Genomic DNA, 25,790 nt, shown 5'->3' on the forward strand with positions numbered 1-25,790 from the left:
GGACTTTCAACCTGCTCAGTCTTACCACGTTTCCTGGCACGGTCTACTGCCCTACATGAAACTACCCTACCTATTGAGACTACCCTACCCTTGAGACTACTCTACCCATTGAGACTACCTTACCCTTGAGACTGCCCTACCCATGGAGACTACCCTATCCTTGAGACTACTCTACCCTTGAGACTACTCTACCCATTGAGACTACCCTACCCTTGAGACTACCCTACCCTTGAGACTACTCTACCCTTGAGACTACCCTACCCATTGAGACTACCCAACCCATTGAGACTACCTTACCCATTGAGATTAATCTACCCATTGAGATTAATCTACCCATTGAGACTACCCTACCCATTGAGACTACCCTACCCATTGAGACTACCCTACCCATTGAGACTACCTTACCCATTGAGACTACCCTACCCATTGAGACTAATCTACCCATTGAGACTACCTTACCCATTGAGATTAATCTACCCATTGAGACTACCCTACCCATTGAGACTAATCTACCCATTGAGACTACCCTACCCATTGAGACTACCCTACCCATTGAGACTACCCTACTCATCTCTTCAGTCTTTATTTGTATTGTTCTGAGTTTTTAATTTCATTTTTTTTCTGTCTCAGCTTTTTGGTTTGTTTTTTGTTTTTGCTTTCGTTTTTGTTTAAAAACTTCTTTGGCTGATTTCAATGGTTAGAATAAATCTGGATTACTTAGGTAAAAATAACTGACACAGGCAGATTTATCATGAAATATACAATGCTTGATCTTCAGATGTCTTCATCCCTTGCCTCCACTTTTCCTGTTGGTTTGTCTGTCTTACTTTTGAAGATAGGATTAATTACAAGGTTTCTTTTTGTCCAGGCTCCCCTTAGACTTGCTATGGATGTGAAGATGATCTTGACCTTTTGGTCTCCCTGACTCAGCCTCCAGGGTGCTGAGCTTACAGGAAAACACAGCATGCCCGGCAGCCTGAGCCTGCACTGAGTGTGCCTGCCCTGAGTGTGCCTGCCCTGAGTGTGCCTGCACTGAGTGTGTAAGAAGGCGCATCTTTCCATCACAGCCTTCCTTCCCTTAGTCACGTATTCCACTCCGGCAGGAACTATTGGAATAACTAGATATCTGGGGCAACTAGCTTTCAAAGAGTTGGGGATACATTTGATGTTAGGCTTAGTGAAATATTCCACCCAGACCACGGCCATTTGCATTGAATCAGTGCCAGCTACTTTTGTTTAGCGATAGATTTCGGGAGTGCTCCTGTGGCTCAGCTCACTGACTTGCCTGGCGTCCCAGCATAGAATTTCAGGGCTAGAGGTTAGAACACCATATGGACATACAGCTGGCCCTGGCAGTATGTGAGGAGTGTGGGAGGAGCAAGGGTTGCAACACACAAAGCCAAAGGGGAAGGTCCTTGCAGTCATCAGATAAGTACATTGTAAGTAGAGAATTTGGCCTTCATTGATGGCAAGCCAAAATAGACATTTGTCTCCTGTCAAGAACATACTCAGTAACGCAGTGCTGTAGAATTTTAAATGTATAATACTTGTGTTTTTCTTTTTAAAATGTGAATCATATGAAATTAATCAGAATGCCTCTAGCAATTATATATAATGTATAGCATATATGTAATATATACATATATGTAATATATACATATATAATATACACGCATATATACATATAATATATACACATATGTAATATATACATATACACACATATATACATATATGTAATATATACGTATGTATACCTATATGTGATATATACATATATAATATATACATATATATACTATATATATGGCTTTACTATAAGTAGGAAATCAAGTTCTACTTCAATTATTGAAAACTTAAAAATTGGTTCACCATGCTAGAAGAAAACCTGACTTACTATTCTCTTCTTTTAGTTAAACATTTTTTAAAAAGCCAATGTCAGGTTTTCATTTGTTGTGCTTGTGCATGCGTGTGCCAGAGGTCAGCCTCAGGTACAGTTCCTCATGAGCTGTTTATGAGATAGGACCTCTCTGTGGAGGCTGGCTGGCCAGGATGCCCTGGCGTTCAGTTTGTCTCTGCCTTCCCAGATCTGGGATTGTAAGTGTACATCAGTACACTTTCCCTGCTTCTGTGGGAAGCACATTACTGACTGTCATCTCTCAGCCTTGCTGTGTCCTGTTTACAACACTGACCTCCTAGGTTTGCTGTGATGTTTCCTTAAGTTTTTAAGTTAGATTTTGTTTGTTGGCTGTTTCCAGAGCTGGGGATCAAACCCAGTGCCTCCTATTTACTAAGCACAATTGGTCACCGAGGTACACTCCCAGGCCCTTAGGAAAGAAGTTTAAAAAGGCATCAAAGGGGAGAGGTATCCTTCAAGGATGTTTAACAATCCTTTCAACCATTTAATTCTGTCAATTCTTTTCATGGCAGTTGTTGTTCCCCATTTCTTCTCTCCTTACTTCAATTTGTTCCTTGTAACCTACAACTCTATTAACAGACATTCTTATTTTTTTCCTAACCCAGCTACTTTAAAAGGTATATCTAATTTAGTCTCTGAGACACCTTACAGTTTTTTGTTACTCTAATCTGCACATCGACCTAGAAGGGACCTAAACTATTCAAATGTCTTTGTAAGGAAAGAGGATAAAATCAGAGGGTTGAGAGCTGGAGAGATATAGCTCAGCGGTTAAGAGCCCTGACTGCTCTTCCAGAGGTCCTGAGTTCAATTCCCCGCAACCACATGGTGACTCACAACCATCTGTAACCGGGTGACAGTGTACCCATATAAATTTAAAAAAAATCTTTAAAAAATAAAATAATAATAATAAAAGATTAGAGGGTTGAAGAAGATGGGATGAGTTTTGGTTGTGCTTGTGCATGCGTGTGCCAGAGGTCAGCCTCAGGTACAGTCTAGCACTTGAATTTGCAAATAAATTAAAGCAAGGCCTAAATTTAGTTAGGTGACTTCATAGATTTGAGCCTAGAACTAAGGTTTATTTAAAAACTAATAGTCTGTGCTATAGTTTCCTGATAGGCTATCCGGTGGCTTTGTGCCCTGATGGGAAGAACAAAAGGAGAGTAAGCCAAGCCAGTCTTTTACGTGCACTTTCCTCATAAGACTTGGGTAAGACGAACTCTTTTCATCCAGCATTAACATTGTTTGCTTGTGCTCTGTCCTAGAACCTGCGGTTGTGGCAGACATGGCCTCAGGCTGGTCAAAAAGTCTTGTCTCTACCTAGAATTCTCACTGACTAGAGGAGAGGGGAACCCCAAGAAGGGGAATCTTTCCTCTCACTCGTTAGCCTCCTCGTTACCTCCCTTCAAAAGAACTCTAGAACTGTGCTCCGCGGGCTTCCCAGAGGGAAAGAATCCCACAGTGCAGGTCAGCTTTCTAGCAGCAGGACACCCACGAGCCCCGTCCACTCAGACCCAGTTTCGGGCTGGAGAATCCTGGTGGCGAAACCGGGCCAGGAACACAAGAGCAGCCAATAGCCTCCTAACTCTCAAGAGTTCTCTGCGGCTGCGGAGGCAGGGCAGAGAGGGAGGGGCGTGTCGCGGGAAGCCCCGCCCCGTTCCGTCACGTGGGGCGGGATCGGAAGCGTGACGGCGTGCGCGGGGGCGGAGCCGTGGCTGCGCGCGGGCGCGGGGGCGGGGCGCGGCGCGGCGCGGCGCGGCGCTCACGGCTGCGGCTTAGGAGAGAGAGAGAGAGAGGGAGAGAGGCCGGGCAGGCGGCGGGCGGCGCGGCTCTCAACCTGATTGACCGACTGACCCTCGGGGCTGACGGGCTGACCGGCGGACGGCGGCGGCGGGAGTCGGAAGCCGCGCCGGGCGACGCTGAGAACCGGCGGGTCAGGTCCCGCGGCCGCCGCACGGTCGGGGCGCTGAATGAAGCGCCCGCCCCGCTGAGCCCCGAGCCCGGCGCGGTCCCCGCAAGATGGACGGTTTCGCCGGCAGCCTCGGTGAGTCCGGCCGCGGGCTCGCGCCCCTCGTACGTAACCCGGGACCCCGGCTTCCTGCGCGCGCGCGCGCCGCGGGCCCTGCTCCCCGGGCTGCCCCTGCGGGTGGCCGCCGCTCCCGGCACATGGTCCCCGCGAGGCTGCAGCCCCGCCGCCGCCTCCGGGACGGGCGGCCCCTCCCCCCATGCAGCCCTCGCCTCCAGACCCTCCCTTCTTCCCAGAGCCCCCTTCAGTGCGGGGGCCCTCCTTCCCCTCAACGACCCTCCAGCCGCTGCTACGTCCCTCCCGGTACACTTAGCACCTTCTTCTGACCCCCCCACCCCGTTAAAGTCAGGGCACCCCTTCATCAAATACAGACTCTCCCTCAGAGTACATCTCTCCACTTAAACGGAATGATAGGCAAGATTGGGGCAGCCTTTCCGGAGGGAGTAGGAATCCCCAGTCCCACTTCTGGATTGGAGTCACCCCTTTCAGTCTTTATATTTGAAGATTTATTAAGTAGCCCTCAGTAACTGACAGCTTCCCTCCACTTCCCTGAACGTTTTGCAGTGGTGGAGAGCATTATCATCTACTCAATACAGGGAAGGAAGAGGCGCATCTGTGTTGGGGGACCCTCTTTAAGAGTGAAAGCAGAAGTATGCTCTCCATGCGTGCTGGAGAGAAGTAATCCTGCCCAATGAACCCATAAGAGGGGGCCTCAATCGGAAAAGAAAGGATTCTCCATTTTTGGAATATGCTGTCTTTGTGGAATGGAGAGAAAGGGATAGGGTATCCTGTTGGCTGAAGTGTTTTCTCAGTGTTCCATTTAACCAGAGTACAGGTGCTAAATGTTGTGACTGACTTGAGGAACAGAACTCCAGGGTAACCAGTACCTGTGTCTGGAATGGCTATTCTTTGAGGCCACTGGAATCCAGTTACTGTAGAGATTTCAGTGTTACGGTGAGAGAAACGATTCTGTTTTTGCTGATACTGCGGTTATGTGATACCAGCGACTGGGTTTGATTTGTATATTTGACTAGTTTATGTGGTAGTAGCGTGTATAGTCGGATGCTTTTCTTTTTCCATTTCGTGATAATAAATCTCTAGTTAGTTAATGTTCACTGATCAGCAAACCATCTGGCACTAAGCCATATTTTAATCTGCCCACACAAGATTGGGATTAGATGGATTTTTTTTTTAAAGTAAAGTTAAAAAGTAAACAGAAGAGCATCAGGCTCTTACAGTTGTTAAATAGTAAAGGCACAATTTTGGTCTTGACTTTCTTGAGGGGAAAAAAAAATCATTGTTGTTATACAGCTTTGAGAATGGAAATCCTAAAATAGGAGCAATGCATTGTGGTTCTTTTCTCTCCAAAGACACCTGTTGTCCATTATCTAACCTTTGATGTTTTGTAATTCCTTACATAGTGAAGTTACTTCCTTCTCGGCCTCCTTTTAGCCAGGCATTAACTCTTAATTTGTTCTTTTTTGGTTTTGTGACTGGGTTCATTTCCCCAGTTCATACTGGCTAGTAGACTGGCCTGCGTGTCTGCTAACATGCAGATTGGGTATCTTTGGGGGGCTGTGATAATCTCTGTATGTAATGTGATCTTTACTCTTGTGCTTGTGCTGAGGAATTCTGGAGGGCTTTAAAAGTGCCTTTTTCACCAATTGAAACACTTAAGTTAATTTTGAAAGTGTATATGCCTTGTTAAACAAGTTTATGCGTAACTAATCCAGTAGAGACAACAGAAAGAGTTGCAATCAGGAAAACAAATCCCATTTTTATGTTGTGTTAAAGAGACATAATGACGTTAAACATTCATTTCACACCATCTTTTGTGATCGGAACATTGAATTGCCATCTTTTGAGTGGTAAAGGAAGGGGATGGTTTTTGTCTCCTTTCTGGAGTTGCCTTCGCTGAAGAGACTTTGTAACAGGAGTTGTGCTTTCTCTTTCTGTGGCTTTCTATGAGTAAAACTAGGCCCCATCTTAATTGAAACCTTAAAGGGGTGGGGGAGGGGGGGAGCTGGTATATTTTACTAGTAGCCTTTAAGCAGAGCTCTGCCAAGTTGCTTGTTTCTGTCCCCTGCAGTTCGTTAGCCTGGAGCTTAGAGTTACATTGATCTTTATTTTATCATCAAGAGAGCCATTAGCGTAAAAGAAAGCACTTATGTGTAAAGACTTCTTTTTTCAACTTAAAAAATTCAAAACATGTGAAATTCTTCTAGGGTAACATGGAAAGCGGTTTTTTTTTTCAAGGAAGTGGATGATGCTTCTATCTCCTTTCACATACTAGAGAGGGTTTTGGAAAATTGTGAGAAGACTACATTTTCATAAGCAAAAAAATTCAGTGCTTTTATCAGCAGAATGATTCTGTAAAAGCTGATTATTTAAGGGAATTTAAGGAAACCCAAACTATGCCTGTGGTTAGAGTGATTAGATAAGAAAAACATGCATTCTATAAGACACCAACATAGGGGATTTGGAAACCAGAGATAGGAATGTTAAATGATTGGCCATTTTGCTGCCACGTTGAAGTTACACATTTCTTGTATTACCCTTGTTTTACATAAAAACAACTGAAGGATCCGTTTACTCTGCAGCTGATGAATTCCAGGTAGTGTGGCTAGCCGGTGCTTGTACTATGCAGTTTCTCCTAGTTACATAGTATCTCCTAGTATCTTTCAGGACCTACACTAGGGTCATTTGAAAGGCAGCACTTGGAAAACACGTTTTTAAAGTTACCCCACGCTATTTTGGTGCGTTGTCACCACATCTCAGTATGGGTATACACACATGTCTCACAATATGTATCTTAAACCTCAGGTGTGTTTGCAAAAGCAGGAAACCACCAATAAATAAAGCCTTTCTCGCTGATCTTACTGACTTTTAAGGCAGGAGTTGGATACATTTTACGCTTAGTCTTCTTTTAGCATCTTTTTCTTATTTCAGGTTTTAAGTCAGTTTTTGTTGTTTTGTGTTGTGTTGTGTTTGGTGGTAGTGGTTGTTGGTTTTAAAACCCCACCCTTAAGACAGGGTCTTAACTATGTAGCCCAGGCTGCCTTGAACTTGAGGCTGTTTCACTGTCAGCATCCCAAGTGCTAGATTAACACCCACTTTTTTTGTAATGAAAGTTTTAATTTCAATATATTTATTTTGGGATTAGCCTAAACATGAACATTTGCATTGAACTTAAAGAAAGTATAAACTTAACCATGCCAGTTACAATATAAAATTCAAAGTATAATACATGAAGGCTATTATGTGTAAGAAATAACATTTTCTCATGCATCCTGGGCTGACTGGTCTGTGTCTATCTAACTGAGTATGTATCACTATAATGTTTATAGGTGCTCCTTGGTGTGTGGAGTACTGAGGGCTGAACCCATGACTTTGTAATGGTAGGCAGTCTACCAACTGAACTACATCCTCAGCTTAAATCTTGCCTTCTTTGCAAGCAAGCAAATGCAGTACTTCATTTTTATATTTCTGAACAGGTTCTAGCATAGCCCAGGCGGGTCTTGAACTCACTTCATTGCTGGGGTTGGCCTTGAACTGTTGATGCCTTGTCTTTACCTCCAGACTTATAGGAGTGTTCTACTGCATCAAGCCCTTTTAAAGCTTTTAAAATATATTTGTAAGACAAACTCATGCTATGTTGTCTTAGCTGGTCTTAAACTCTTGGGCTCAAGCCACCGTGCTGCCGGAGCTGCTTCTTCAGTAACTGGAACTACTGGCACATGCCACCATGCCACCATGCCTGCCTGGTTTTCAATACTAATCTAGTTTCAAACATCCTTTAAATATTCAGTAAGCCTTTTTTTTTTTTTTTTTTTTTTTTTTTTTTTACTTTCATGTAATCATTTGGGTTTTTCCTAAGCAATTTAATTTCTTATTGGTTGTCTTGAAGGGCTCAAGATACCCTTAAGTGGGCCTTGGGTGATGGTTCAGTAGATAAATTGCTTGTTGAATAGGAGTTCAGCTCTCCAGCACCTATCTAAATGTATGGGTGTGGCAGTGAGCCTGTAATTCTACCTTCCGTACTATCAAGTTCTTGGTTCAGTGACAAGTGATGGAGACAGACGCCTGATGTCTGCCTTAGGCCTCCATATGCATCCGCGTACACAGTTGCACCCATATATACTTGAACATGCGAACATACCACACACTAACTAGCATGTGCAAGAAGAGAATATATGTAACATGATGTGAATAGTAACTCAAATGTGATACAATATTTACAGCATGAGTGTGCTAGACTATTACTAAATGTGTGGTTAATGACATAGATGGACCTCCAGCTCTATGCTTTTTACCCTTAAAGAAAGGACAAGAAAAGCACATGCTTTTGTCCTTTAGGAGCTAACTGCTATCTTTAAATAGGCATCTAGAAATGTTTATTAAGTGAGGAAAATACCAGGGACAGAGACAAAGGAAGGCAGCACCATGTCGGACACTGTGCTGTGTATCAGAGCAAGTGATTGCTGAAAGCGAACATCTGGAGATTGCTAGATATCTGTCTATAAAGTCTGGCTTTTTCAAGTTATGAAATAATTTATTTGGCAGTCTAAATTCCAGGGACTATATGACTAGGTCTTTATTTGTTTTAATTTCTATTTTCTATATCTGAATTAGATATAGGAAAACTCTCTTAATGAGAGCTCATATCTATATTATATAAAACCTCACTGTTCATAGGAAGTGTGAAAACAATTTGATATTTAAATTGATGGCTCATACGACCACGTTGAAGTTGAAGGAAGCTCACAACTACTTCTCCATGTGGCAGGTTCCCAGGTTGTTGTGGATCTTATGTTATGTATGTATGTTATGTTATAGTTCTGGGTGCTTTAGATTAGGACAACACCTTAACTTAGCATACTGCTTTGTAGTTTACAAAGAACCTTTATCCTTTAAAATCTGTATGGCGGTCTTAAGGTCTAAATTGTTACCCCTTTGTAGATGGAATTGAGGTTCAGAGAGTCTGAGGTTATTTCTAAAGCTATATGAATAAGGAAGGCTTATTTTTCTTTCTCTAACAACCAAATCTAGAATCTTTCTCCTCAAAAGCAGGTTTTCCTTTCAAAATGATTGACTTTTGAAGCCTCTTAAATCAGTTTTTGTAGATTTATACTGTTAAAGCACTCCACTTTGTTTCTTATAAAATGGCAGTTTTGTAAAGTTAAACACTTGAAATTCAGACTTTGCCCTTGGTTGATGAGTGTTTAGATAAGGAAAACACTCTATTTGCATTTTACATCGAATAGCAATTGAGGCTCTGCAGTGGTTTTTGAAATCATAGACAAGGATGCTAAGTCACTGGCCGTTTTATAAATGCTACATTGAAGTTATGAATTATATAAATGTGTGTGTGTTTACATGAAATACTTTATCACCCAGACTTGAAGTCACAGGATGTTTAATTCCTTGCCATTCCTGCCCCCTGCCAAATTAAAAATGTCTTTGAGGACATACAATTTGTAGCATTACTACTACTACTATTACTACTATTACTACTACTACTACTACTACTACTACTACTACAATTTGTAGCATTACTACTACTTCTTCTTCTTCTTCTTCTTCTTCTTCTTCTTCTTTAAAGATTTATTTAATGTTATTAGTACACTGTGACTGTCTTCAGACACACCAGAAGAGGGCATTGGATCCCATTATAGATGGTTGTGAGCCATCATGTGGTTGCTGGGAATTGAACTCAGGACCTCTGGAAGAGCAATCAGTGCTCTTAACTGCTGAGCCAACTCTCCAGCCAGTATCATTACTTCTTATCTCACACCCCTAAAAAAAGACAGGGGCCTCATGTAGCCCAGGCTAGCCTCATACTTGCAATATAACTTAGGCTGGCCTTGAACTCTTACTAATGTACTTACTTCTACCTCCTAGATGCTGGGATTATAAGTGTGTGCCATTATATCCAGCTTCTTTGTTTTTGTCAATTATTTTTCTTCTTAGTACTGGAGGATTGGACCTAGGGTTGCATGCATAACAAGCAGGTGACCTACCACTGAGCTACGTCCTCAGCCATCTCGGTAGCTGTCTCTTTCTCCTCCTCATTCTGTGTGCTTGTTTGTATGTTTTTTCAAGACAGGGTTTCTCTGTGCATTCCTGAAACTCATGTATATTGTAGAACAGGTCGGCCTCAAATCCAGAACTCCCTCTGCCTTGTGAGCGCTCGGATTAAAGGTGTTCACCACATGCTCAGTGTTTGGTACCTTTTCTTACTCCTTGGATTTCTTTTCTACCACTGGAGTTCATACATTTTTTTATTCTATACTTGGATTATATTAGATTTGATTAAGTCCAATAAAGAATTCTGGCCCAGGTTCTAGGGTGATGCTTTGAGTTGCAAGTCATGTGTATGACCTATTAATTGATTCTGAAATCAGTTTATTAATGGACAAGACCAACATTTTAAAAGACGAAGGGAGGAGAGAGTACTCCACATGATAATGAGTGGAACTTTAAATTTCAGTTTTGTGTGTTTGATTTAGACTGTAGTGTAAACTTCTGTGGGTAAAACATTTTGCGAGGTAAACATTTTTGGAGGTTAAGCTCTCTCTGTAAGAGAGGAGCTAGGAGTGCGGGCATATGAAAGTAAGTGAGCTTTAGAGGCTACAGTGAGGAGCACGCGGTCTCTTTAAAACTTGTGGATGAAGTGAAGGAAGACAGATTTGGTGCGTTATAATATGATCTTATAAAATTGGTAGAATATGATAATTTGCTTTGTCTAATGATTCTTTGACTTGTAAGAGGATTTAGATTTACCATCTATTATTTTAGCTTTAATTTTTTTTAACTTTTCAGTTATATGTTTGCGAGTGAGGGTTGGGTATGTGCATGTGAGTGCAGGTCCCTGAGAGGCCAGAAGACAGCACCAGGTCACCTGGAACTGGAGATAAAAGCAGTTGGAGCCTGCTTATATGGGTGCTGGGAACTAAACTGCCCCCCACCCCCGCAAGAATAGTATGTTTTCAACCCTTGAACATTTCTTCAGCTCCTTTTTAACTTTTTAAATGCAATTGTCTGCCTTGATTTACTAATTAAATAGTTCTAAATAGAATTTCACTTTTCAGTGTCCAACTCAGGTTTGTCTTTATCCTGGAGTCTGCTCCTTGTTCTCTAGTCTGTCTTCCTAAAGTGGTGAATTTGTACTTAATATCTAAAGCATATGGGGCTGTACTCAAAAGTTGAAGCCTGCTTAATTTAAAATTTTATGTTTATCTTCATGAATAATTCATGTGATTATTTTTGAGACCAAAGTAAGAATCAGTGACCAAATAAGACAGGAATCATGCTCACAACCTAGACGGGAATGTGCTGAAAAGCAGGATGTCTGCATGGCCTTACAGTTCTCCCTATTGTGTGCTTAGTGGTTGCAAGGGAAAATAGTAACTGCACAGTCAGACAGTGCAGTGAACACATAATGAGAACAAATACTGCCAGTAGACATTGTGTGCCTCTGCCATGAGTGAATAGTGCACACACACACACACACACACACACACACTTTATAGTTTTTGGAAATAGTCTGTATTAAAGGAGCCTAAAACATTGGACTATGTTTTTGAGAGAAAAATACAACAAAGAATATTATTGAATCAACACTGGAGTTTACATGGTAAAAGAGATCAAAGTATTATTATATCAGTGTTTAGCTTACTAACATTGATAACTATCCTACAGTTGTGCATGGAGATATTTTTATTCTTAGGAAATAGACACTAGAGTTGGTAGGGAGACGGAACCATGGTGTCTGTAACTTGCTCTTGTTTGTGGCAGGGCTCGCTGTGTGTCTTAGGCTGAGCCAAAACTCACTGGATAGCCCACACTGCCATAGTCCTGTCTCAGCCTCGGAGAACACTACATACCTACTGTGCCTAACTTTTAAATGGTTCATTTAAAATTTTCATGTTTTATAGGTGAATATATACACATATATACATATGTAAAAAGCCAAACATATACAGGTATACAGACAGACAGTGTTACCTGTGAGTGAATTTGTTAATAGCATATGGGTGGTGTTTTGTTTTGTTTTTCATTACTACTGTTCTTGCAGCTTTTCTGTGACCCTGGCATTTTCCAATACAGGGTTTTAAAAAATTGTATAAATGGGCTGGAGAGATAGCTCAGTGATTAAGAGCACTTGACTGCTCTTCCAGAGGTCCTGAGTTTATTTCCCAGCAAACACATGGTAGCTCACCATCATTTGTAATGGGATCTGATGCCTTCTTCTGGTGTGTTTGAAGACGACGACAGTGTACTCATATACATAAAATAAATAAATAAATCTAAAAAATGTATAAACTTTGCATGATATTCCATGATGTGTAGCATTTAAAAAAATATGGAACTAGCTGTCTCTCAGAAAATTCCAGGGCACACCCTTGAGATAAAAGCGCCTGTGAGAATGTTGTCAGTGTGTATATCAAGTGGCTTCTTTGCATCCCTAGGTTTCACTTTGAGAAATATGCCTTTGGGCCAGAGGCTGCCGGGGTTCAGACTCAGCAGACAGACATTTTATGTTTTGTTCAGTCCTTCGGGTGTTTGAAAAATGGAGAAATTGGACTGGAGAGACTGCTTAGCCATTAAGAACACTGTTACCTCTTGCCAAGGACCTGGATTTGATTCCCAGCACTCACATGGCAGCTTACAATTGTCTGTAACTGCAGTTGCAGGGGCTGACACTCTGACCACTGCAGACACCAGGCAAGTTTCTGAGCTGATGCCCATCACCCTCTGAACATTTTTTGTTATTTCCTGTGAGCCAAGGACATTGCTCTTTAGCTGAGGTATACCCAACAGTATTGAGGATCAGTTTTAGTCATCCAGTTTGCCTTGTGCTCTTCCTGCTCCAGTACTGGAGTGGCCGTCATTTCAGGGAGACTTAATAATCTTTGTGGAGAATGGTATTTAAAGGCCAGCTTTGTTCTAGCTGTATGAAAAGCTGTCATTATCGCAGAGTAGTCAGAGATAAGAGTGTGCTTCTGGGGGGAACGTGAATTTACACCTGTGATGGTTTTTTTATAACTGGGTAGGGCTCGTTTTAGATTTCTCAACATATTTGTAACTAATTTTTCAAATTGTGATGAATCTGGTCTTCAGTTTGCTTAAGCAATCTTCTGTCTCTTATTTCCTCACCAGCTCCCAGCTTAACTCCTTCGTGTAGACATCTTCATCTTCTTTGGGCTCCAGCATGAGAGGGCAGGGGTCTATTTCATTCACCTGGATGTTGACACCTGCACAGGCCTTTGACACCCTCTGTTGGGCTACTCCTGCTTCAATGTCTTCTTCCCACGCCTTTTTTACTCTTTCTCGCCTTGACTTTAGGATGGGTGAGGTTGGTTTTGAGAAAGGGAATCATGTATTTAGGCTGGTCTTGAATTCATGATCCTCCCAAGTATTGGAATTAAAGGTGTACATCACCACTTCTGGGTTGGTTGGTTTGTTTGTTTGTTTGTTTGTTTGTTTTACTAACCTGTGTTAAATAACACATAATAATGGATTTCATTATGACATTTCCATACATTGTACAGTATATTTTTATCACATTCACAAATCTCCTCCATCCTTTCCACTTCCTCTTCCCTAGCAGTCTCCCTTCTATTTTTATCTTCGTGTGTGTGTGCGTGTGTGTGTGTGTGTGTGTGTGTGTGTGTGTGTGTGTGTGCTCGTGTGTGTGTGCTCGTGCGTGCGTGCGCCTAATAAATTCAGTAGATTTATAGGTGCAAGGACACTTTACCAGTGGCCACACAACTGAAGAGAATAGCTCTCCCCTGTCAACCATGAGCTGCATATAAACCCTCAGGGAGGGTGTTTGTAGGCCCAAGCTTGTGTGGGGATCCAGAGCTTCTGTGAGTTCGAGTTAGACAGCCACACCATGCCTAAGAATCAGCGTTCCACATCTCCCCTGGCTTTGTCCATCTCGTCCAGTCTTTCTGCTCCTTGTGCAGTGTTCCTTGTGCCTTAGAGAAGGGAGATGTCTTGTTCATGGCCGGGGATATTCAGCAGTCATTTATCCTCAGCCTGCTGATAACTGCAAAAAACTGTTCTGACTAAAGTGATCTGTGGCCATCAACATTGTTATTTAAAAGGCAATTTGACGGGCACATCATGGTTGTTTAGGAAAACAATAATCAGCAGCTTCTCCTAGGGCCTATGACCTTCCCAGCCTTGAGACCAAATATACATGATTTCCCTCCTGTGGGGTAGTGCCAAGCCCAGTAAGAAAGCACCTAGTTGTCTCCATAGACTTGACACTGTTGCCCCAGTGGGCCCCTCCTGCCTGGCGGTGGTACTGAGGCACACAAGGTCCATAGATAAATGAGGCTGTTGGTGACCATTCTCCTCCCAGCAGCTTGTGTCACAGGTCTAGCACCGTGAAGACTAGCTAGCAACGTCATGGTAGCCCAGTCTAGCCCAGTCACCATATTTTCTTTATGTCCTGCAGCTAAGATGTGTGGGATCTTCAGTAGTAGGGATTTGTTATCTAGTTCTAGGGGGAGGCCAACAAGTGGCAGTTGACAGTGTTATTTTAGGGTACCTCAGAGACACCCCTGATTAACAACTTGTGTGTGTGTATGTGTCTGTGTTCCTGCGGGCATTTCTGTGTTACATGCATGTGTCAGTTAGAGGTCAATATTGGGTGTGTCTCACTATTCTCCACCTTGTTTTTACCTTTTCACACTTACTTACCCACTTACACACACGTCGTTGTTGTGCATGTGTGGGGGTCAGAGCACGTCTTATAGAAGTTCATTCATTCTCTCCTTCCACTATGTCAGTTTCAGGAATCAGACTCAGGTTTTCAGGCTGAGTGGCAGGTATTTTATTCACCAAGCCAACTTCTTGCATCACATTTTGAGATAGGGTCTCTCTGACTTTTTGTTTGGTAGCTCATTGATTCAACTATGCTAGCCAATGAGCTCCAGGGATCTCTGTAATCTCTGACCAGTGTTGGGCTTGCAGATGTGGACAACATGTCTAACTTTTACGTGAGTGCTAGAGATCTGAACTCAGAGCTTCATGTGTATGTGCAAGCCCTTCACTGACTAACCCTCTGCTGGTGGATAGATGCCTGCTTGCCTGCCCGCCTGCCTGCCTTCCTTTAATTAATTTTAAAAAAAGGTAAGCCAGCATTCTTACCAAATAGTACCATTTCATTTTCTGTTATCCCAGTCCTGTGTGCATGCTGGTCTGGAACAGCTTTGTATTCCAGGCTATACTCAACTCAGGGGCCTCCTCAGGGGCTTGGGTGACGGGTCTGCTCCACCACTTCTGGCTGCCATTCTCCTGAATACCATTTTACAGTGGTTTATATTTAACATCCACACATATTACATTTCATTGCTAGCTTTCTTTATTGTGTATATTTTTCCCTCCATAGTTTGCTAAAGAAGTTGTCTGTTCTCTAGAGTTTAACGCACAAGTGTTGATATATCTTTTGGTGGCTTGTAACATGTCTTTTTGTTTTCTATATACCTTTTAAGATAAAACTCACAGATTTTATGCATTTGTCCTATTTTAATCTTATATATATATATATATATAAGATTTATTATTACATGTAAGTATACTGTAGCTGTCTTCAGACACACTAGAAGATGGTGTCTGAGCCACCATGTGGTTTCTGGGATTTGAACTCGACCTTCTGAAGAACAGTCAGTGCTCTTAACCTCTGAGCCATCTTTCCAGCCCCCTCCTTTTCTTTTTAAACAAAACAAAACAAAACAAAACAAAACAAAACAAAACAAAACCAAAAACAAATCCTTAAGCTGCCTCTGAATTTTGACCATAATGGTTTCCCTTGCTTTTGGATGTGACAGAATGTTCCTGCAGTGTGAATGTGAATATCCCCGAGAGGGTCAAATATTTGAACATTTGGTCCCCAGTTGGTAGCACTGTTAGAGAAGATTTAGGGAGGTATGGCCTTGTTGGAGGAGGTGTCCTCCTGGAGTTGGAAATTGAGAGTTAAAAGCCTCATGACATTTCCAGCTTTCTGCTTCCTGCTTGCATTTAAGGATGTAAGCTCTCAGCTTCCTGCTTCCTTCCACCCTGCTTCCTCAGCCCTGCCACATCCCTCCCATTCCCTCTGGAATTCTTCTGTCATGGTATTTTATCACAGTAACAGAAACTCACCCGAATACAGTTCCCAGCATCTCAGTCTACTTCTGAAGTCAGCTATTTCTGCAGTAAGTTGGATGTTCTTTTTTACATACAGACACGGTATACTTGATTCTAGAGGTGTGTATGCTATTGGATCAGTGTTTCTGATTTTTCCCTTTTTATTTAAGACTTACTGTTTTTTAAAAAAACAAATCAATTTATCCCTCCGCCCCCACCCTCTTCTCTGTGTGCATACATTTGTACACTTTGCCAGAGTCTGTTCTTTCTACTATGTGGGTACCAGGAATGGGACCCAGCTGGTCAGCTTTACCCACTGAACGATCTCACCAGCTCCTCTTTTCTTTTTTCCAGTTTTAACCCTGTTGTAGGCTGGGGAACAAGTAGCAAAGCCCGTCTGCATGTAAGGATTGTTTTGAACTTCAGAATTGATGCCATATGACTTTAAACTATATGTCCAACAAATAACTACAACTTACTTATATTTGTAATGATAGCAATAGCAGGATATCAGATGCTGTTAAGAATAGTTTGAGTGAGGAGGTCCTTAGTAAAATGTATGAGGTGTTTTGTTTTGTTTTTGTTTTTTTGAGATAGGGTTTCTCTGTGTAGCCCTGGCTGTCCTGGAACTCACTTTGTAGACCAGGCTAGCCTCGAACTCAGAAATCCGCCAGCCCCTGCCTCCCAAGTGCTGGGATTAAAGGCGTGCACCACCACGCCTGGCAAATGTATGAGTTTTTAAATCCATAGATTTGTTAATATGTGTATTTATATGTACACAGTAAAAGTTTACAGACCAATTTACACGGTATACTTTTTTTTTAATTTATTTTTTTTATTACATATTTTCCTCAATTACATTTCCAATGCTATCCCAAAAGTCCCCCATACCCTCCCCCCCACTTCCCTACCCTATACTTTTTCTTTAAGTTTATTGTGTGTTACAATTTTGAGTGTGTGGGAGAGTGTGAGTACACACATTCCTTGTTGTATATATGGATCAAATTGGAGGTTAGAAGAGAACTTGGAGGCGTTGGTTCTAACGTTTCACTTTGGGATCTAGGGATTGACCGGGTTGGCATGCCTGCCCCTGCTGAGCTGTCACCGTCTGTGTATGTTCTTTGAAGATGATCAGTTGAATGTTTGTGAGTGAGCTGTTGGTGTATCAGAGGTCAGACTGTCTACTCCATGAGAGTACACTTCTTTTCTCTAGAGCAGTGCTTCTCAACCTGTGCTTTGCTATCTCTTTCGGGGGTCAAATGACTCTTTCTCAGGGGTCACAGACCTGATATCCTGCATCTAAGATTCAGATACAGTTATAAAGTAGGATGAAATAATCTCATGGTTGGGGGGGGGGGGCGTCACCACAACATGAGGGACTGTATTCAAGGGTTGTAGCATTAGTAAGTTTCATTGCTATGTAATAACTGCAATTTTGCTGCAGTTATGAATTGCAATGTAAATATCTGATATGTAGGATATTGGGGTGGCAACTCATAGTTGAGAAGCAGCTGGAAGAGTGCTTTTCTGACTTCCTAAAGTTAAGATGACTTCCTGGGTTTTTTTTTTTTTTTTTTTTTTTTTTTGGTTTTTCGAGACAGGGTTTTTCTGTGTTGCGCTGGCTGTCCTGGAACTCATTTTGTAGACCAGGCTGGCCTCGAACTCAGAAATCCGCCTGCCTCTGCCTCCGGAGTGCTGGGATTAAAGGCGTGCACCACCACGCCCGGGTGACTTCCCGTTTTAAAAGACATACATATTCAACATTATTTTCAAGTATTTTTGTCTCTGATATTTATTTTTGCATGTTGATTTTGAAGTGGCTATTCTATACTGGTTTTCTGAGTGATACTTGAGAGCAAATGACAAAATTTGTGTTTTTCATTGAGTCATTTGTTCCAGAAAAGTAACACAACTGACTTCTATTGATGAGTGAGTGGGAGGTCTGCTTGAAAAAAATCACTTTGAAGGACATCCTGTTTACAGTTTAGGTGGGACATAGCTGTGAGTGTTTTTCATACTTGGCGTCCATTGGCAGCTTAATTTTTCAGTCTTCAGTCATGATTGGTATAAATTTGTTTGTGTGCAGACAATGGGTGACTTCCCACTTTAAAATCGAATAATGTAGGTTGAGATCAGATACTAGGGAGCAACATTTAGAACAGATTATTAACGAAAGGTAGTATTTACTTTAAAATATTAATCATGACTGTGAATGGGACTTAATGATTATACTGAAACTTGCTTTCTTTGAAATGCTTTCCTTGGCTCAGTGCAGTAGGGTTAAGATCATGGAGTTCGAGTCTTATGCAGGTGCATAGTACTGTGATTCCAAATCCTACATACACTCTGTAGTAAAGAGGGTTTTCTCATAGTCTGTAGCTCACATCCTCACTGCGTGTAATGAGAACCAGCGAGTGAGCTGCTAGAAACCCCTGCTCTCACAAGGGTGTAATTCTGTGGCGGGTTCAGGCAATATTTAGTCAGGAAATATTTATTGAATGCTTGGTATGTGCTCAGCACTCTTCCAGCTATAAACAAAGTCCTTATGGGTTTATAATGTAGGCTTTTAAAACAGAGTGGTAGGAATCATTTGGGTGAAGTATAGAAAACTTTAGGAACCTGGAGGTTTATCTTAGGCCTCTGTTGTCAGGCATTTCCCGCAACTTCAGATCTGTGTTTTAGCAGGAAATCAGGTCAGGGCATAGTGTCTCCTGAGATAGAGCAGAGAGGGATGTTTACTTGCCACGTCGGCTCCCACTCTGCCACAACCCCCTGGAGAGGACAGACAGCAGCTCACGGTTAGCTGCAGTTCGGTGTAGGTGTGACTGTTGGCTGTGCCTGTCTGCTGGCATTCTCAGTTGTTACTGAGTTTTGGGGCTCTGTCATCTGTGTTACTTGTATCAGTGATATAACTTTCTCAGATACTCGCTTCTTCTTTGGTTTTGATTATGAGTCTTAGGATTCGTGTGGTATGTTTGCTTTAAGCAATTATTGTTGCAGGATATGGTGTTTGAAGAAGGCCTTTCATCTTGGCACTGAGGAGGCTAAGGTCGGAGCTCAGACCAGGGGCTCACAGGGAGTCCGGGAAGTCAGGAACTTTATTGATAGCTGTACTAACTTTCTAAAGGGCCCGGAACGTCTTCATTTGAGCCTAACACATACATTAAAGCTTAAAACCTTATTAACAGTTCAATAGCTTGCATAAAGCTGTCCCCACATTAACGCCTTCATTTGTGGATGATCATCATTGTAGAAATGAAGCATCTCAGTACAGAAGTGTTAAATGCTCCAAAACCAGAACTGTGAACAATACGCAAACTTTGCAGATAGAGGAACACTGGATTTTTAGATTATGGGTGCTCAGTCAGTATATGAAATACCCCAAGCAAAACAAAAATCCACCCCCCACCAAAATCTACCTAACTTATCAATCAGAAACCCTTCCAGACCCAAGCGCTTTGGGTAAGGAATGCTCAATATGTAATAACTGTTGCAGCTTTTGGTAATTAATATTAGCTATAGTCCTAGCATGAGAAATCTGTAGTTTAACAGTTACCTATCTAATCATTTAATAACTATTACACAAATGCGTCATTTCAGACATTATTTTATTACTGGGACTATATCCGTGAACAAAACAAATCCTTGTTCTCATGAAGCTTATACTAGAGGGAATTAGATAATAAGCCATTTTCATTGAATTCACTGTCCATTAGGAGGACAGTGGCATATATATGTTGGTGGCTACATTATCGATTATAATGTACCTATAAATGGTTTCTTAGAATGGATGTTAGAGTCTGGTTGTGGCAGATAAACTTACAGAAAAGTCACCTGGGACATGTAAAGCTCTGACATTTCTGTAGTACCAGCTAACGGCGACCGCTGGAGCACAGGCACTCAAGACAAGCTGGGGCGAGGTGGTGGCACCCTGACAGGTGTGCTAGAGCTAGAGCTTGCCAGTGGCTGGTGGTATGAGAATCTCTGTGCTTTTAAAGCCTCGCTGTCTGAGTTTGCTAAACTACCGTTATGTGTTTGAGCATGTGTTTCCTTTCTGTTTTGATAAAATTCTTGTTTTCAGGTGAATTATTGTACATTGTTGGTCAATCTGGATTCAAGACCCCTATCCGGTTACTCACAATTCCTGTGATGCTACCCAGATCTTGAGACAGCTGTTTGTGGGTGGTGGCGATGATAGAGGCAAACAGTGGGTTGTGTGACCAGGATGAGGTCACCCGTTTCCACCTTCTGGCTCTTTCTTTCCGGATTTTAACACCTACTTTGGTATTGAAAGCAGTTTTGGCTGTCAACTGTGCCAAAGAGAGTTGTTTAATAGTTCATCCATATAATGATGCTACTTCTTGTTGTTTGTTTTTGGATGAGACTTTCAAGGTTGTAGTTTCTGTTTTAGCAACTGAATGGAGTTGTTTCAGTAGACTGAAAACAGTCCATAGTATGGCTTTCCGGTTCTGGCCCATTCCAGGCAGTGTTGTAATGTCTACTCTGAATTTGACCCTCTTATGTTTTCACTAAACCCACACTCGGCCATTAGCCTTTTCTTTCTTACTGTGTCATGAGTATTGTTGCTCCCAGTTTAAGAGCTTGTTTACCACAGTGTTGTTAGGATATGAACTCTTAGCTAGGTCTTCAGATTGGCCTGTGTTTTGGCCAAGCTTGCCCCTTAGCTTCCCCCTGGCTGCTGCTCTCTTCCTTGCTCCCTGTTCCTTCTTACACTGTGCTCATAGGGTGCTCTAGTTTCTCTCACTAATGCAGTGCCCACTCTTACTGCTTCTCTTTATCCCCTTCTCCTTCCCTTGCCATCTTGTTTCTGATCCATCTGTCATTTATAGTTTCCATTTGTCTTGCTAACCCCTGTTCATCAAAAACTGGTGTTAAGTACCACCCCTTCCTTTCAGTACTTCAGCCTTTTGGGGATTTTCATCTCTGATGGGTCCATGTACATTTGGTATCACAGAAACCAGTCTGCACCTTACCTTGTTCAGCATGTGTCATCTAACTGTCATCATGTCAGCATGTGTCATCTGACTGTCGTGTGGTCATTTGGGTTTACCTAGCTACATCTTCATTAGGTAGTGCATTCCATAAGGACGCAAATGTATCTTGGGTTTGGTAGGATTGTTTAATTCCATTTATTTATTTATTGAAGAGATGTTTGTTTTTAATTATATGTATGTATGTCTGTGTGGAAATATGCATAAGTGAATTCAACTGCCTGAGCAGACCAGAAGGATTTATCCCCTGGAGCTGGAGTTACAGGTAGATATGAGCTGCTGCCTAACATGGGTACTAGAAAATGAATTCAAGTCCACTGCAAACACTCTTAACCACGGAGCCAAATCTTTAGAGCCCATTTGCTTTCATTACTTTTTGTGTGTGTGTCTGTCTGTCTGTCTGTCTGTCTGCCTATCCATGACTATACGACTGCCTTGGTACGTATATGGAAGTCTGAGGACAACTTGTCAGAGTTGGTTCTCTTGCCATTTTGTTGGGTCTAGGATTGAACTCAGGTCATCCTGCTTGGTAGCAAGCACCTTTAACTTTTACCCACTGAACGATCTAACTGATATGTAGCCTATGCTGGCCTCCTGGTGAACCCTTTTGCTTTATCCTGCAAGTGCTGGGATCAGGCATGTGCCACTATGCCTTGGCTAATTGAATATTTATTGCACCCAACATTCTGCACCTTGAATAGTAGCTGCTCACATTTCCACGAGTGGAAAACTATGGAGTGCATGAGTGAATCAATAGAATTGTCTTAAACTTTACATTTTTATCAGTTCTTATTTTCTTCTTCGTGTGAAATGATAAACCTGTGATGTAGTGGGAGTTAGCAAACTGCTACTTGGTGCAAGCCATACCTGTACCAAGGGGTGTGTGTGTGTGTGTGTGTGTGTGTGTGTGTGTGTGTGTGTGTGTGTGTTGTGGTGCTAGATGGAACCTAAGACTTGGTGTTTGCTACACAGGCACCCTACCAGCAAGCTACATTCCCAGCCCTTTTGTTCAGTGTCAAGAATGGTTTCTGCATTTTTAAGTGGCTGAAAGTAGAAATCATAAAAAAAAAAATGTGAAATTCAGACTTAGATAGGTCACATTGTATTATTAGAACACAGGCATACTCACCTGTTTAGGGTTATTATAGTTGCTCTAATGCTTCCATGTAACATTTGTGAATGAAATAGTAAGGACAGAAACAGAATGGCTTGAAGTCCTTGTGCTCTTCATAGGGTTCTAACCCACTTATTTAAAATAAACTTACAAGCTGGGCATGATGGTACACACTTTAAAAAAAATATTTGTTTATACACTGTACACTGTACACTATAGCTGTCTTCAGACACTCCAGAAAACGGCACCAGATTTCATTACGGATGGTTGTGAGCCACCACGTGGTTGCTGGGATTTGAACTCAGGACCTTTGGAAGAGCAGTCGGCACTCTTAACCCCTGAGCCATCTCACCAGCCCCCAATAGTACACACTTTTCACCCCAGCAGTCAGATTGATCTCTCTGAGTTGAAGGCTAGTCTGGTCTACATGGCCAGACAAGGCTATGTAGAGAGAAGCTGTCTCAAGTAATTAAAAAAGATAAAAGTGTTATTCTTGTATGAGCTAGCATAGGATATTCAGGACGGTTAAGGAAGCACTAATAACTTCATACTTTAATAGATGAAAGCTAGAAAGATAGTAGCAAGGACCACATTTACTGAGGTTTGTTTTTATTTTTGGGTAATTGTTTATTAACTCATGAATTTTACAGAATAGTGATTTTTTTCTGTATTGTTTCCATATGTACATATATTTATTCAGATCTAGTAAATGTAGTCTCTGGCTTCTCCCTTTCTCCAGCCTTTTTCTTTTCTTCATTCCTTCTCTTCTTTCAGAGTATTTGGTTTTGCTTTTAAGATGCCATATGTGAGAGCAAACCTCTGCATGACTGGATACTCTGCACTGAGTGGGTACTCTGTCTGGGTTTGTTGTGTTTCCAATTAAAATCTTTCTTGCTTACTCTTTGTGAGGAAGATCGTTGGCATTTTGATGGTATTACATAGAATCCATACCAATTTTGGTTGGTAATATGGCCATTTTCAGTGTTACCATGGGGTGCCCTTCTGTCTTCTAGTGTTCACTTTCTTTCCCGTCACTCAGTAGTTTTTATTTTAGTGATCTTCCACCTTGGTTAGGTGATTTCTTAGAATGAATGGGAATACACACACACACACACACACACACACACACACACACACACACACACACATAAAAGTTATTTTAAGTTATTGTGAATGGGATTTTTCTTACAACTTATTTCTTGATTAGCTCCTAGAGTATAAAGACAAGCTACTAGGTTTTGTGAGTTGTTCTTTGTCCTGCTACATTGTTGACTTTGTTTCAGTTCTCAAAGACTGTAGTTTCTTTCAGGACTATGTATGGTCTGCCAGCAGGGATGGGTTCCCCTCTGCTTCCCTCTCATTGTCTTGCCTTTAACAGTTCAGAAGAGTTCAGGAGCGTGTCTGTCAAGTCCACGCTTTAATCATAGTGTCACTGGCTCCTACTGCTCTGTTTTGTATTTAGGTAAATTTTGGTGGGTTATCTGGAAATTTCCCTGTTTCTTCTAAAATTTTCTGTTCATTGTAATACAGTTTTAAAAATATTCTCTAATGATATCTGGATTTCAGTTATATCTTTTAATGACCCCATCCTCTCCTCTGTGTTACTTCCCTCTTCCACTTTACTTTGGCCATGGGTTTGTAGCTCTTGTTTATCTTCTCAAAGATCCAACTGTTTCTTTGTTATTTTTATTATTTGGGTTTGTTTTTTTTTTTTGGTCTCTGACTCACTATTGCTTTGATCTTCATTTTCTTCTGCTGATTTGGGATTTGGTTTGTTCTTGCTGTTTAAGACCTGGAGATGCATTGTTAGATACCTCATCCTTCATCCCTCGGGTACTCAGAGCTACAAACTTCTATTTTAGATTGCATTTTTGGTATCCCATAGATTTATTTGTATGGTTTCTATAATTTGAATCCATAATTTAAAAAATGTCCCATTTTTCTTCAGTGAGTCACTGTTCATTTAAACTGTTCTGTTCAGCCTCCCCTTTTCATAGTTATTTCTGCTGTTGCTTTCTAGTTTTATTCTATTACAATGTGATAAGTAGAATAGCTCCCCCAACCCAACTTGTTTCATGCCATAAGACATCTGTGACTTTGCTTCTTTTTGTTGCTGTGGCCAAGGCCACTTATAGAAGGATTTATTTGGGCTAATGGTTCTGGAGGGATAAGAAGCCATCAATGTCACAGGGAAGGGTGGCAACAGGCAGACAAGTGGCTGGTACACATGAAGAGTCCCACATCTTCAAACTCAAGCAGAAAGCAGAGAACTGGTACTGGTATGTAGTTTACAAACCTCAAAGCCTGCCTCAAGTGACGTTTCCTCTAGGAAGGCCACACCTCCTAAACCTACCCAAACAGTGTCACCAGTTGTGTTGTCATTTAAATACCTGAGCCTAAGGGGACATTCTCAAACACCACAATTAGATGAAGAGAGTGTATATTCTGTAGCTGTTGGATGGAATACTCTGTAGATAATCTATTAAACCCATGTGATGTATAGAGTAGTTTAATGCTTCTCGGTTGATCTCCCTCTTTACCCAACTGCATCTTCAGGTAAAATAGCATTTTGTTAAAATCACTGTTAATATATTATACTTTATGTCCAGTAGTGTTTGAATTATGAAGTTGAGTGTTTAAACATAACAGTGAGTCTGTGTGTGTGTGTGTGTGTGTGTGTGTGTGTGTGTGTGTGTGTGTGTCTCTGTCTGTCTGTGCGAGCATGCACAGGATATCTCTTCTCAGGGCTGGAGACAGCTCAGCAGTTAAGAACACTGTCTGCTCTTCTAGAGGACCCAGATTTAATTCCTAGCACCCATAAAGCAGTTTATACCTGTCTGTTACTCCAGTTCCAGGGGATCAGATACCCACACAGATACACATGCAGGCAAAACACCAATGTACATAAAAATAAAATCATTTTTAAAATTACTAAAAAAAAAAAAAAGAAGAAGAAGAAGAATGTCACTATCTCCGCTGGTATTTTTCAAACTTGCTACACTTAAGGTATCATAACTGTTTCCTCAAAGTTCACAACAGCCAGTACATCCTTAGCGTTACTTTGGGCGTATAAAGTATTTAAAAACTAGAAGCACAAAAAATATGAAAATACAAGGCAGCATGTGTAGTGTGTAGTTTTTGTTATCTGGTTTTATGCTCCAGGAAGACTGCGCTACCAGCCCTGCTCAGGTTCCCTCGAATCTGCGGATAAAAGACAGACAGACAGACACACACACACACACACACACAAGCTTATTTTTCAGCCTGCCTTATTGGCTCAATTGCTTCTAATCTCCCACGGCTAGGGTACCCGTCCCAATACTCAGCACCCTAAATCTGCCCTCAACTTTAGTTGTTCAGTTACCTTCTTGTTCAGCAACCCAAAACTGCCCTCTCCTTAGTCGAGTTTCTAATTTTCAGCCTGGGGAAATAAAGATGACCACTCTGCCCAAAGTCTCACATGGTGACCACTCTGCCCAAAGTCTCCCATGGCCGAGCATCTTTTCTCCCTCCAAAGCATGGCAAAAACGCCCTTTCTTCCAGCATCTCTTAGCCTGCCTGCAGGGCACATGGACATCCCAC

At 41.7% G+C, this 25,790-nt stretch overlaps 1 protein-coding gene across 14 annotated transcripts in view; it reads left to right on the plus strand.

Annotated features, from left to right (window-relative positions):
* Positions 1–3,649: 3,649 nt before the first annotated feature.
* Eml4 (echinoderm microtubule associated protein like 4) overlaps positions 3,650–25,790 on the plus strand; it is a 129,432-nt gene continuing 107,291 nt past the window's right edge. For 6 of the 14 annotated variants that reach the window (XM_006525155.3, XM_006525157.3, XM_006525158.3 and 3 more), the window contains exon 1: positions 3,650–3,959. In XM_006525155.3, the coding sequence (XP_006525218.1) occupies positions 3,935–3,959 (25 nt within the window). In that variant the 5' untranslated portion in view covers positions 3,650–3,934. The remainder of the gene's footprint in view (positions 3,960–25,790) is intronic. The other 8 variants (NM_001286567.1, NM_001114361.1, NM_001114362.1 and 5 more) reach the window with 3 other exon arrangements.

Source organism: Mus musculus, chromosome 17 (genome assembly GCF_000001635.26).
Source record: "Mus musculus strain C57BL/6J chromosome 17, GRCm38.p6 C57BL/6J".
NCBI lineage: Eukaryota > Metazoa > Chordata > Mammalia > Rodentia > Muridae > Mus > Mus musculus.